This window comes from Solanum verrucosum, unplaced genomic scaffold, assembly GCF_900185275.1.
Source record: "Solanum verrucosum unplaced genomic scaffold, falcon-dt-bn FXZP01000205.1, whole genome shotgun sequence".
Classification (NCBI taxonomy): domain Eukaryota; kingdom Viridiplantae; phylum Streptophyta; class Magnoliopsida; order Solanales; family Solanaceae; genus Solanum; species Solanum verrucosum.
The window spans coordinates 2,855,923-2,869,152 of NW_026019950.1; the positions used below are offsets into that span (position 1 = coordinate 2,855,923).

General features: G+C 29.3%; 1 protein-coding gene across 1 annotated transcript; it reads right to left on the reverse strand.

Annotated features, from left to right (window-relative positions):
- Positions 1-3,159: 3,159 nt before the first annotated feature.
- On the reverse strand, positions 3,160-5,970 carry LOC125813979 (zinc finger protein SHOOT GRAVITROPISM 5-like). The gene is made up of 3 exons (XM_049493459.1): positions 5,541-5,970; positions 5,030-5,429; positions 3,160-4,190 (listed from the first exon to the last, which is right to left on the reverse strand). Exons 1-3 carry the CDS (start codon positions 5,641-5,643, stop codon positions 3,380-3,382), a joined length of 1,314 nt encoding a protein of 437 aa, XP_049349416.1. The 5' UTR covers positions 5,644-5,970; the 3' UTR covers positions 3,160-3,379.
- Between the last annotated feature and the right edge of the window lie 7,260 nt (positions 5,971-13,230).

Below are 13,230 nucleotides of genomic sequence, written 5' to 3' on the forward strand. Positions count from 1 at the left end.
ATGTTAACACTTAGTGGGATAGTCGCATGATCCTACCCGTACACTGTGGTTGTGTACTGATACTGCACTTGCTCTTACTTTTGTTGAGTACAGGGCATGTTCAAGCCGCTACTGACAGACCTCGCTTAGGAGATCAGTGATCGTTCAAATTTAAGAGTGAGCCAATTACGGGCTGCAATGAGTTCTCTTTCGTCTATGTCCACCATTTCCGGACTTAGACTATGTTCTAGTTAGTTGATTAGTTCATTAGATTGGGGTTGCATGTTTAGACTTGTTAAACTTTAGATGTTTTGGTGCATTGACTTTCAGGTTCTAGGCATTACTTCCGCATCGTTAGTTTATTATTGTTAGACTTTTGTTAGAGTTTATGGGAACTCTATTTATTTCCTTAGTATTTAAATTGCTTCCGTAACTTAAATGCCTTAGTTTTGGTTTAGTTGCTTGATTTGGGTTGTAGTAGTGGTTCTTCCACCGGAGAGTTAGTGTGGGTGCCAATCACGACGATCTGGGTCGTGACAAAAATGAAATGTTGTCTCCTCACATAATCTCACCAATCTTCACCTTTTAAATTACTAACTTATCTAATTTCGTATTAAGTTCTAGAGTGTTATATATAGTAATACAAATATTATGACATACATTTTAAAACAATAATTTTTTTTAAAAAAAACTTTCTAAAAAAGAAAAAATCAATACTCAATTAAATTATATTATATAAATTAAAATAAAAGGGACTACAATGTAAGCGAAATATGTAATTGATGAGACATTTCATTCGCAAATTAACATTTCTTTAATCTTGAGTCTTATTCTAAATAAATGTGTATAATAAATCCCCCACCCCCAAAAAAAGTTTATATAAAAATTGAAAATAACACTCAAATTCTAAACAATAGACAAATATCTCCTTTTCTTTGATTTTCCATCCAAACACTATCTAGTCATTAGGCAACCACTAGAAGCTAAAAGATCTATTTTTGTTAATCTTCACAATTTTCTCAATCTTCAAAATTATTATAATCTCTCTTGTTTTATATGTATATAATCTATTTTCCAAGTTTTAATATATAAAAAACAGAAAATTTAGTCATGCTAATTGAAAGGACAGGGAAATTTGTTTATGAAAAGTAAGAATGATCATTTTGATTATAGTTGGCAGGTCGATATTCTTAAATCTAAATTCATTGAAAAGACATAAAAGATGGATCTTTGTCTGTTGTTAAATGTCCGTCTTTAGCGCCAAAATGATCTTTATTCATTTATTGGTCATGATTAATCCTTAATTGGCCATACTTAAATTCTTCGAGAACACAATGTAAATATGTCTAACAAAAGAAATTTAAAAATATATTGAAGTACTAATATTAATTTGCATCAATTTATTTGTGCATAGATGAAGTAATAAGTAGAAAATTCGTTAAAAGTCACAATATCTCCTCATAATCTTCATGCCAGCCAAACAAAGTTAATTATTCAAATTGGAATTTACCTTCTAAATATACTCCTATATAACTATCCACAATGATTGAAACTTAAAAACATACTTCCTTCGTCCCATATTAGTTGATCATTATACTAAAAATAGTTGTCTTATTCTCCTTCCATTTCAAAAAGAATGACTTCCTTTCTTTTTAGTTTGTTTAAAAAAGAATGACTTTTTTTTTTTGTAACATTTTACTTTCAGCTTTCTACGTGACATGTTTAAGACCACAAGATTAAAGAACAATTTTGTACATTTGACATAACTTTAATTTAGGATCACAAGATTCAAAAGTTTCTTTATTTTCTTAAACTTCGTGTCAAGTCAAACTAGGTCACTCTTTTTTAAACAGAGAAGTATTAGTTGTCTATCATACTAAATCAAGAAAATATTAATGAAATCTTTTCTACATTCCTCTTGCAATTTATTCTTTTAGAAAATGTTTACATTTGTTCGTAAAATTTTAAAAAGTTTATAAGAGATGAATTAGTAAAATTATCTTCTTATTTATGATTTTTTAAGCACTGCTCAAAATGAAAAGTGATCAACAAAAAGATTAAATGTCTGTTTGGATTGACTTTTACATTTTGATTTATATGTCAAAAGTCATAACATATTTTTATCATTTTAGCTTAAAACAAAATACTAATAAACATTTTTCAAATATACCCAACACCCCAAAATTCTAGTGCTTAAAAAATTATTCTAACTTAAAAGTACTTAAAACAAATCAATTTAAACATGCTCTAAATTAATATATACAGAAATTATTTTACATTATTGAGAAATATTAGCTAAAATTTTAAATTAAGAGGAGTAAAATAACTCTTATAATCGACTAGGATGAATAAAACCAGAGATCTCAACTTATTTGAGTAAATAAATCTTATTCGACGTAAGCTCAAATAATATTCTAAAACCAAAGGAACCCCAAAGATAAAGATCCTCTAAGGGGTTATATGTAATTTAACAAAAGAAAGTAGATATCGTTGGGAACACATAGTTAAATTTTGTTAAGTATTGGAGTATTAAACTAGAAACTATAGATATTGCCAAAGCTATTCTGCATAAAAAGGAAAGATGCTTTGGTCTTTTTCTCCAGACACTTACTGGTAACTGTACCCACAGTACTGTCTCTTTTCTTCAGCAGCAGTAGCAGCTAGCGCTACTGATTCTCATGAATGAAAGAAGAGAAAACAAAAGATTGGAGGAGAGGGGTGTGATATTGTATAGAGTTGTGATGACTAGTAAGTAAAAGTAGTACTAGTGTTATCAATGAATATAATGAAGTTTGTTTGTGTCTGAAGAGTTTGAAAGAGACTACTCTGCCAACTTTGGCACTGAAAAACATGGTGTTTTCACCTTTAACATTTATAAGGATGCACAGGAAAAGGACTATTATCTGATTCCTCTTCTTTTTTCAAAATTTTAATTGGCAGTACACTTCTTTAATACTGGGGTCACCCTTACCCAACAAAGATCTCTAAATAGTCCAAATGCAAAATCTAACACATTACAAAAATTTTAAGAGTGAGAGACCAGATAACATAATTTAATTCTCTGTTTTTCTCTGTTTTTTTTTTATTAAAAATATATATATATATACAGCTCATTCAACTCAATGAAATAGTTTACTATATTAATGAGTACTAGTAGTGAAATGAAGAACCCCTGCAAAATTTGATACCAAGAAATCTCACATTATTGCCTTTGTTGAAAAAAAAAAAAAAAAAACACCATTATGACAGTCACCGTGCAAGAATTAAATAAAAAAAATTACACCAAATACTCCTTTTTTTTAACCATACAACCCTTCATTAAGTATTCTTAGCATCACCACCACCCTCACTACACTACTAGCTATAATCATATAATGAACAAACATAAAAATAAAAGTAACTAACGTTGAGAAAGTTTGAGATGTTCGTTTTGATTGATATTGTTGGCAACTTCATGATGATGACCTTCTGATAAACCCGAAGAAATATAACTCAATGCCAATGAGTTATTTTCATCAACAATACTAACTCTGGTAGTTGATTGGAATTTCTGTTTGCAAGAATGACAAGTGATTTGTGAAAGTGTAGAGTTGATTTGCTTGATGGCATGTTCTTTCAAAGCATTAGCCTTATCCAACTCCGCTTGTGCTTGTTGTCTAATTCTCTTAGCATTTGCAAATTCCTGCTCAGCCAACTCGATCTGTCGCTTCGCTTGCTGCCTCGCCTCTTCCGCGTACGCCTTTTCTGACATCGCTATCCTTAGCTGCTCCGTTGCCTCATCTTTCAGTCTCAAAGCATCTGAACTACGCTTCTCATTCGCGTTTTCTGACGACTCGTTGAAGTCTGAAGAGCCAATGGAGAGTTGGAGATTGTAAGCTGAATGATCTTCGTTTGGTTTAGATGATACGGAGACGTCAAATGCCGGGCTAGATGATGATGTAGTAGTAGTCAAGAGCTGTAGCTCCAAATTGTGTTTGTTTGTACAATTTTTTATGATGTTGGGATTAGCATGATGAGTAGCTGCAGCTGCAGCGGATGACAGTTTTTTTAGCAATGTACTAGACCATGGTGTGGTGCTGAGATTCGTGTCGCTAGACGGGCTAGGAGTACTAGAAGCTGTGCGAGAAAGGCAAGGTGGATGTAAGGATTGTGATTCAGATCGGAGTCTGCCCATGCTACAAGCGTCTTGATGCTCAATGAAGCTTTCCACCCTACATGAAGAAAGAAAGAATAGAAAGGAATCAATTTTTTCGTCATGCAAATAGTAATTTACTTGTTTGGTAAAAAAAAGTAAAGTGGTAATGATTTTGAAAAAGTGAAAAAAAAAAAGGACAACTTCATCAAATGCTGGTAATATGTGATGATTCAAACTTATCATTGATGAATATGGGAGAAAGTAACTAAGAAGAAAAGCATAACTATGTTAGGCAAAATTACAAGAACTTAGCTAAACCAAAAGCATCTTCATAAATACACATTTGACGTACAATAAGAAAAAAAAAATACTACTACTACTATACACTAGAAGGATAACTAACATCCTCATTCTTCTTAATTAATTAGCAAACAGAATGTTTTTTTTTTCTTTCGTGGGAGTCAATTTCATTCTTCTAGGAAACATAGAATAATGAAAACGATTAAGAAAACAAAAACACGTTGATTATTTAAACGAAACGGATTCAGATTCTTAATTTTTTTTATTGAAACTTAAGAATAACTTATGAAAGACTATTTATTTAAAAGTATAAAATAAAGTACTCGTATTAAGGCAACTAGTATCATTTATATCTGAAGAAACAGTTTACTAATTTTGCGGACTTTGTTTAATATTCCTTCTCTTTCCAAAAGACAGACTAAACAGCCGTTACAAAATCAAAAAAATCCGTAAACCCTCGTATAGAAATCGTTTGTTTTGGACCAAGACATGACATTGTACTACTCATTCGTAGATTTTAAGAATCATTTTTATTTTTAAAAAAATAATAAGAAGAGCTTAATATAGTATTGTTCCAAGCACATACAACATATCTCGTAAGGTAGAAGAGTATACCTTGAAAAAACGCGGCCACAATCACAAGAATGGCCACGAGTGCCGCAAGTTTTAAGATGAGCTTTGTAATCAGACTGAACCGCATATCCTTTTGAGCATTTCTCACAAACCCATTGCTTGTGATTACTGTGTTTTCTACGGAAATGCTTTTTAATACCGACGAGATCTCCTAAGGCATGACAAGGATCATGGTGGAGACAAGTTGGTTCTGGGCAAACGAAAACGCGCTTTCTAACAATTGGGGTTTCTCTTTTAAGCAGCTTCCATGGAACTTTATGCCTTCTTCTATGCATCTGTAAGTTTTGGTCTCTCTGAAATCCCTGATTACAGATCTCACATACGTATCGATCCGATTCCAGTAACGTTTTCGGTGAAAGCGATACAACTTCTGCATCTGGATCTAGTAGAATTAAACAAAAAAAATTTAAAAAAATAGTTAGCACAATTCATCTGATCAAAAAAACGATAGGTGTGTGTTCGATTCTTACTATAGTAATTGAATTATGCATACCTGGAGTTCCTGCAGGTCTTCGTTTTCGTCTACTAGCATTGTTTGCATTTTCTGAGGAATTAAACGGGTCGGATGAAGAAGAGGGATTGTTATTGCTTAACATGGCTGATCAATAGATATGAAAATTCAGTAAAATTAACAAGTTAGGGATAGCTAAGTGGGTGTATTAATCTTAGGTTTTTGAAGAAAAAAAAGGGTTAATTACAACATGAAAAAATAAAACTATGGAGAAGAAAGAGAGATGGGAATTGGAGAAGAAGAAATTAAAACACAGATAAATCCATGGAGGAAAATAATAAAAAGGGTCTTTTCTTCTTTACTTTCTCTCTTTCGGTTATCATCAGCTTTCTTTTAGCTTTTCAACTTTCAGCTTTTCATCAGCTTTCTCTCATAAAACTTTTCCCTTTGCCAGATATTGTTGAAGAGTCACACCCCTTAATAAAAACTTCAAGGTTAGGTTCGGAACAAAAAAAATAAATTAAAAGCCTTTTTTAAAATTAAAAAAAAATACATTTATTTTATTTTGAGAGAAGTATTGAGAATATTCCTGAACTTTATGTAAATTATAAATTTTGTCCTCGAATTATTGATAGCTTTAAAAACGTCATTTTATTTGACTAACTAAATTTAGATACATTCCGATTTGCTATATGATAGCGAGTGGTCTCAAATTATTATAGAAGCATGAAATTCTTAGTAAAAATCTGAGAGAAGTGTCGAAAACACTTTTAAATTGGAGAGAATTTAGAAATGAATTTCACTGATATTGTAAGATTAAGGATGCGTGCTTAATTAATTACCTAAAGGTTATTATTAGTTCGAAGATGAAGAATTTAAGGGTGTTTTCAATTATTATTTTTTTTGGAGAGGGTGGGGGGTGGGGGTATTTGAGAGAGTTCTTGACCCAATCATAATGTTCCAAACTTGATATATATAATGAGGTAGGAGTACTACTGAAGACAAGGAAGAAAAAAGAAAGAAGCCAAACAAATAAAAACAGAAGATCATTATTTGTGGGCACAGTAAATTTGCATACACATATAAATACAAAGTAGAGACTCCAGTATTATAACACCCACAGGGCCATTTACATCCTACACGTAAGGATTTCTTTTTTGTCAGCCTCTTTCTCTGCATACAGTGAGTGTCTAGCTAGCTAAATACTAACCCCCTTTATTTTGATGCAAATTTATTACACTGCTAACAAAATTAATTTCTTTACCTTTAATCAATATACCTTTTTCACCTTCATAGGATGTGGTGTAGTATCGTAATGGTGAAATTATTTCATCCTTAATTAAAGATCTTGAGTTTGAGCCATGTGTATAAAAAAAACACCACCACTAAATGGATTCTGCAATATATGATCCAAATATAATTGGAACTTTAATACAGACTTCGGACACTGAGTAGAAAGTTTTATACCTTTTTTTGATATTTATGATGGCAAATAGCGAATATTCTGTAAAATTAATCAAGATATGTGCAAATTGATCGAAGGATCATGATTATAAAAGATGGATCTACTTTTTTTAAATTGAGTAAATTTCTGTGAGTAATTTTTGCTTAATTAACATTGTAAATTACGAGTTTGTCCCTCCATTCATGGGAGCTAATAGAGTAGAAAAGGACATTCCATCCCTACTCCCGAAGATGCACAATGATTCGAATTTACAAGCAGCTTTTTTATTTGAAAGGACTGTCTAGTCAAAGCTTCCTAAAGGGTGTTTTGGTCATTTTATAGCGATTACTTAGTGTGTGCACATCAACTTTTGGTACAACAACAGCATCGATAAAACAGTGTTAGCATTTTGCAACAGTAGATTTCTTCTGCATATGACGTATGGTTATTACTTTTTGTTTTATTATCCTATGTTCGATATTTAAAATATGATTCAATTGATTGTGAGTCAGGAATTTCATATTAAGACATAAAATACTGCATGATAAAAATTATCTTAAATTCATAATTTGAATTTGAATAATAAATAAATGCTTACAATTCTATCACACATCGTTGTAGCTTGGTGGTCACATAATTAGTTAGCACTCCTAAGAAAAATCCTACTCATATTTGAATTATATAATATAATACAATATAAACTATATTCAGACAGATAGATTAACCCAGTATTAATATCGGAAATTCTTTTACAACACAAAAATGGAGGGTCCAATATAATTGTAATTTCTGGTGAAAAAGTTCAACTTATATAACACATAAATAAAGAGGAGTAATAATTTGCTGACCAGCCTTAAATGTTCTCTTCTCACATGACCCCCACACCCCACCCCCTCCAAATAATAATTAAAAAAAGAAGAAAGCAATATTTTGAGCAATTATAGTTCAATAACGAACAAAAATTGTAGGATTAGTTCTAATTAATGTGGCAGTGGAGAACTAATCATGAGATGCATGCTAATAACAACATGGATTACATGATCAGTCATGTGTCTTGTTCTCATAAACACAAGATTGGAAATACAAACATTTAACACTAAAGTTAGAACTTTAATTTTGGTACATGTATAGTGTCCTACCAGAACAAACATCACTTATGTTAATTTCAATTCACAATATTTTTATGTCTAAGTTATGTATATCTATACACCGAAATACACCTATCACTACAATAAAACACACACTTAGAGGAAATAGATTTTCATTGTATTGCCGCAAAAATATTTAGCGGCAATTGATCATGTAACCTTTTGGTTGTTAATTGATTGTTGTAGTCCCGGAAAGAAACTTGTATAGGCTACTTCCTTTCTTTTAGATTGTCTAATCAATCTTTTTTTGCTCGTTAGATGTAAGATACATGTCCCCTCTAATCTTTTGCAAGTCTATCTACTTAAATCACATGGTAGGGGTCTAGCCAACCCCTCACCCCCACACACACTCTCGGCTCACAACCTATTGGTGATGACTTTTTTTTTTTTATAAAAGTAATGTCATTATATATATTCAGAATTGTTAAGATTCTTTAATAATATTTATATAGAGTATTAATTAGTTATAAATACTAATATAGCGGCAATTATATACATCATTGCCGCTAAATGCTTTAGTTACATATGTACGAATATTTGTATGTTAATGTCAATTCACAATAATATATCAGGTCCTTTGTCTTTAAGGTATTTTAGTACACACATATACGTACATTACGAAGACTACTTCCTAATGAAGGAAAAAAATAAAAGTGAAAACGAATGACAAGAAAAACTTACAGGTTAAGGAATTAGCTACAGTAATAACTTTTGGCAAAGAAAATAAAATTAATGTATGCACAAATTAATTAGAATACAAAAGTGTGAAATAAATTCCAGCAAAATTCATTGGATATGGTACTGTAAGGAAAAAAGTTAATCAAAATGAATATATAGTACTATACCACATTATGATTTGTGGTAAAAGTGTCTTATGGAGCTGTAATATTCCTCTTTGAAGAGAGAACGTGCATGTTTTTTTTTCTCTTTAGTACTGTCAATAATAAATTTAGTTATACCGTAAATTCAAGATTTAAAATTTATATATATTTTTTATCATTTCAAATCTTAAGTTTATATAAATAGCAGAAGAAATTAGTTTGACCCAAAAAAGAAAAAAGTGGAGGAAAAAGAAAAAGATGAGATTTTGTCATATATTCATGACTGAAAAAGTTATAGACAGATCCACGCTCCCTGCGTGCACCAATATGATGATAATCATTATGTATGTATATACAAAATTCAAAAGATAGTAAGTACTATAGTCTATACTAACAAATTATAATGAAAAAGAAACTTAGATCGGAATCTTGTTATTACTTTCTACGTACTTCCCATATATCAATCATGTCACTATTTTTTTTCAACCATCTTTCCCATATAGTTGTGAATATTTTTTTTCATAACCGGCCAAGTTGTGGATACTTTCCTTTTTCAATGGTCGACTTTTATGTTTAGGAAGTATTGTCTGTAGATCAAAATAGGTTGAATTGGTAAATAAATAGATTATTGTTTCACTCAAAAATTATTTGGATGGAAATAGACTAATTTAAAATAAGTTATATTAGGAGTGTACAAAATCGAATCGAATCGCAGTCAAATCGAAAAAAACTCGACTAGTGATTTGGTTTGACTTGATTTGGTATTTAAAAAAAAAACCCGACTATATTTGGATTGGTTTGGTTTTAACTAAAACAAACCAACCAGAGACCAAACCAACTCGACATTATATATATAATTTTAAAATTTAATTTTATACATAAAAATATTTACTTTGATATAATTTTAAAAATATTTCTTATACTTTTTCATAGTTTTTATCTTTTAATATATTATTTCAAATTTGAAATTTAGAATTCTAAATTGTTCAATAAAGATTATAGTCCACAAATGTTGGTAATTATAATAAAACTTAAATCAAAATCAAATTAATACTAATGCAAAAAGAAAATCAATTCAACACTAAGAATGACAATAATATTGAATTTTTAATTTGTTCTTTAGTTTTACATTGGTTTAGACAATTAAAATACATAATCTAATTTTAATTTCCTTTAATATTTAGTCATATAACTAATACTTATTAAACTTTAGTACTTTTAAATTATGATCATTTTCATTATGATTTGTTAATTTGCAATATTTATTTTACGCGATTTCATTATTATTATTTTTGTTGGATATTTTAGTGTCATTAATCATATCATATTTTGTGTTATTTTCTTAAGAAACACCTTAGATAGTTGTATTTTGGTAGGACTAAAGAAATATTTGAAGTACAAGTAAATTATATATTTGTATGAATACTTTATCGGAAAAACCCGAAAAACCCTGAAAAATCCAAAAAAGACAAAAAACCCGAGTTTTATTGATTTGGTTTGGTTTATAAATTTAAAAATCCGACACAAATGATTTGATTTGATATCTAAAAAATCCGAACCAACCCAGCTATGTACCCCTAAGTTATATAATGAGTCATAGCTAGGTTGATAGCATAACCTCAACTCATGTTTTAAATTTTTTTGTTTGTCTTATTAAAATTTGCTTAATTACCTATCAAATAGAAAGTAGTTTTTAAAATTCTTTTTGGGGCTTTTGTATGGATATACTAAAATAAATTCATATTTACACAACTAGTACTTCTTCGACATAATTTATCTGATTTTATTTTACTTAATACACATTTTATAAATAAAAAAAAGACTTATAATATTTATAATCTAGAATAAATTAGAAATGTTTGTGTACTTATAAATCATCTCATTAAAAGTAAATATGTATTTCAAATTGAAATCAATACTAAATGTAAAAATCGACGTACACAACATCTTTCACTTGTATGTTACTCGTATGTAGGATTTGTTGTTCTTCACAATTCTTGTCTCTAACTATTGTTTATGTACTTTGTTGTCCACATCCAATTTTGAGGAAATACTTGTCAATTACCATTGGAACACTTATAATCAATTTTAATTTATTTATTTTACCACCTCTCTCAAACTTTTCGAGAAGAATTTCTTCCACTTGTGCACATCGCTGGTACCTTTTCAAAATTAACTTGCAATGTTTTTTTGAACATTTTTCAAAATTATTATTTTCCATGTATAAGTCATTGACCTGACGTTTATCAATGTGACACTTATTGGCTAGCTTCACTTGTCGGCAGCGAAAACTATTTGATTATCTTTACAATCGATTGTAGAAGGCTTTAATATTAATTTTAAGAAGATGTTTTAATAAATGTTTGAATATTTTCAACATATCTCCACAACTAAAAATAGCTAGTAACATCTCTATATATAATAGTAGAAACCTATTTTAACTCAAAGCAAGAAAATATATTCAAAATTTTGACTACAAATTCTAAGTAGGCATTAATGGTATATAAACTTGCAAATATCAAATATTAAACAAATTTGATTTCCTTGAAATTGTCTATAAATGCTTTGCTACTATCAAATTTTGAAAATGATCATTGAAATTATTTTCTTGTTAATCCATGAAAACATTTTTTGATGTCATACCAAATTACAAGAAATATTTACACTGTACGAAGTACTTGTTCCAATTTGCAACTTTTATATTTTAAATATTTAAATATGTCCTTTAATACTTATATAATGATCTATTGGTGATGACTTTTGTTAAATACTGAAGAGTGTATACCCCTTTTATGGTGATTTTAATTTGAGATGTTAAATTATGCAGAGAATCTTAGGGGACACGTGGCACTAAAACATACCTCCAAGATTAAAATAAATAATTCTAAATTGCAAATTAAAGGGAAAATTCTTAATTCCAACACCAAAAATGTGGCCTCCTGTTGCTCTTAAAAAGCTGTGGGTCACCCAACCCCACCAAAAAAAATAAATAAATTATTTCATCCTGAATCCTATCTAATATTCATCTTAATTTAATTTAAGCCAAATGAAGCTTCATTAATTTATTAATTAGCTTTATAAGCCTAAATAAAGCTATTACAACTACTATTAATCTAATGTCCAATAGGAAATTAGGCACGTGAGTGACGAAGAAAACAGTCAAAAGAATATTTTTGGATCCTTCAAATATCTCTACATATTCGTTGTTTCTAAATTTTAAATTAAGAAAGAAACAAATTAAAGTCGAAAGAATAAAGTTAATAATAAAAAGTTATAAGAAGCTTACGTACAAAAATATCTTTTAAACTTGAATTGATATATGCTAATTAGTGTCAGCATAGGGATTAAAGGGGACCGATTAGACTTTAATTAATTAATTAATTAGTTGGAAAAAAATGATTAGAGAAAATGAAGTAGAAGTTGAACAATTGGGAGAGATGATTGCCACTTGAGATTGCTGCATGTGTTTGAGAATCCAACTCCCATCATGCTCACATGAATTAAATAATTTATTTGCTTTCACTTAAATTTATTTATTTTTATTTCTTAATAATTAATTTACCAACTTTGGCTTTATTACAATGTTGTCATTATTAATCAATAGCGTATTACAAACATCATAGTGACACTACAAGGAAGAAATCACACCGTGAATGTATATGCTGAGCTAGAATTTGAAATTTATTCAAATAAAAATTATTAGATTTATTCGAATATGTATCTGATTCTATAGCTCTAATCTTGATTGGAAGGATAATAGGTGACCGGTAAAATAAGGTGGGTAAATAATATTTTTTAAAGGTCACATGTAATTTTTTTAAATCCTATTATTAATTTCTTCTTTAGTTAGATGACTTGCATACTTTATGTATCATAAAATAATCCTGCATCACATACTATATTAATATAAGAAAATTAGACTATCAAATTATAAATCTATTCATTTGAAAAATAAGATAAATTACACTACTAAAATTTGAAAAGAATTCTTTTTTTAGTAATGATTAATAAAGGGTTTTTAAGTAATATACACTAAAATATAAGAAGAATGTATATCATCAATCATTTTAACCGGTTGTAGTATGCTATCTCTTTGTATTTTTTCATTAATAGTTAATAGTTATGTATCATTGCAAGTGAATTTAACCTGATTGTTTAATTGCTTTATACATTGGCAATAAATAAAATATAAACTCTGTGATTAAAGAAATGTAGAAAGAAGCTAAGTTTGGAATTGAAGTATGAATCGCCGCGATACTACATGTCTACATCAAAACTTTCCAAATATATAATATATAGCAAACTGATTATTTTATTGA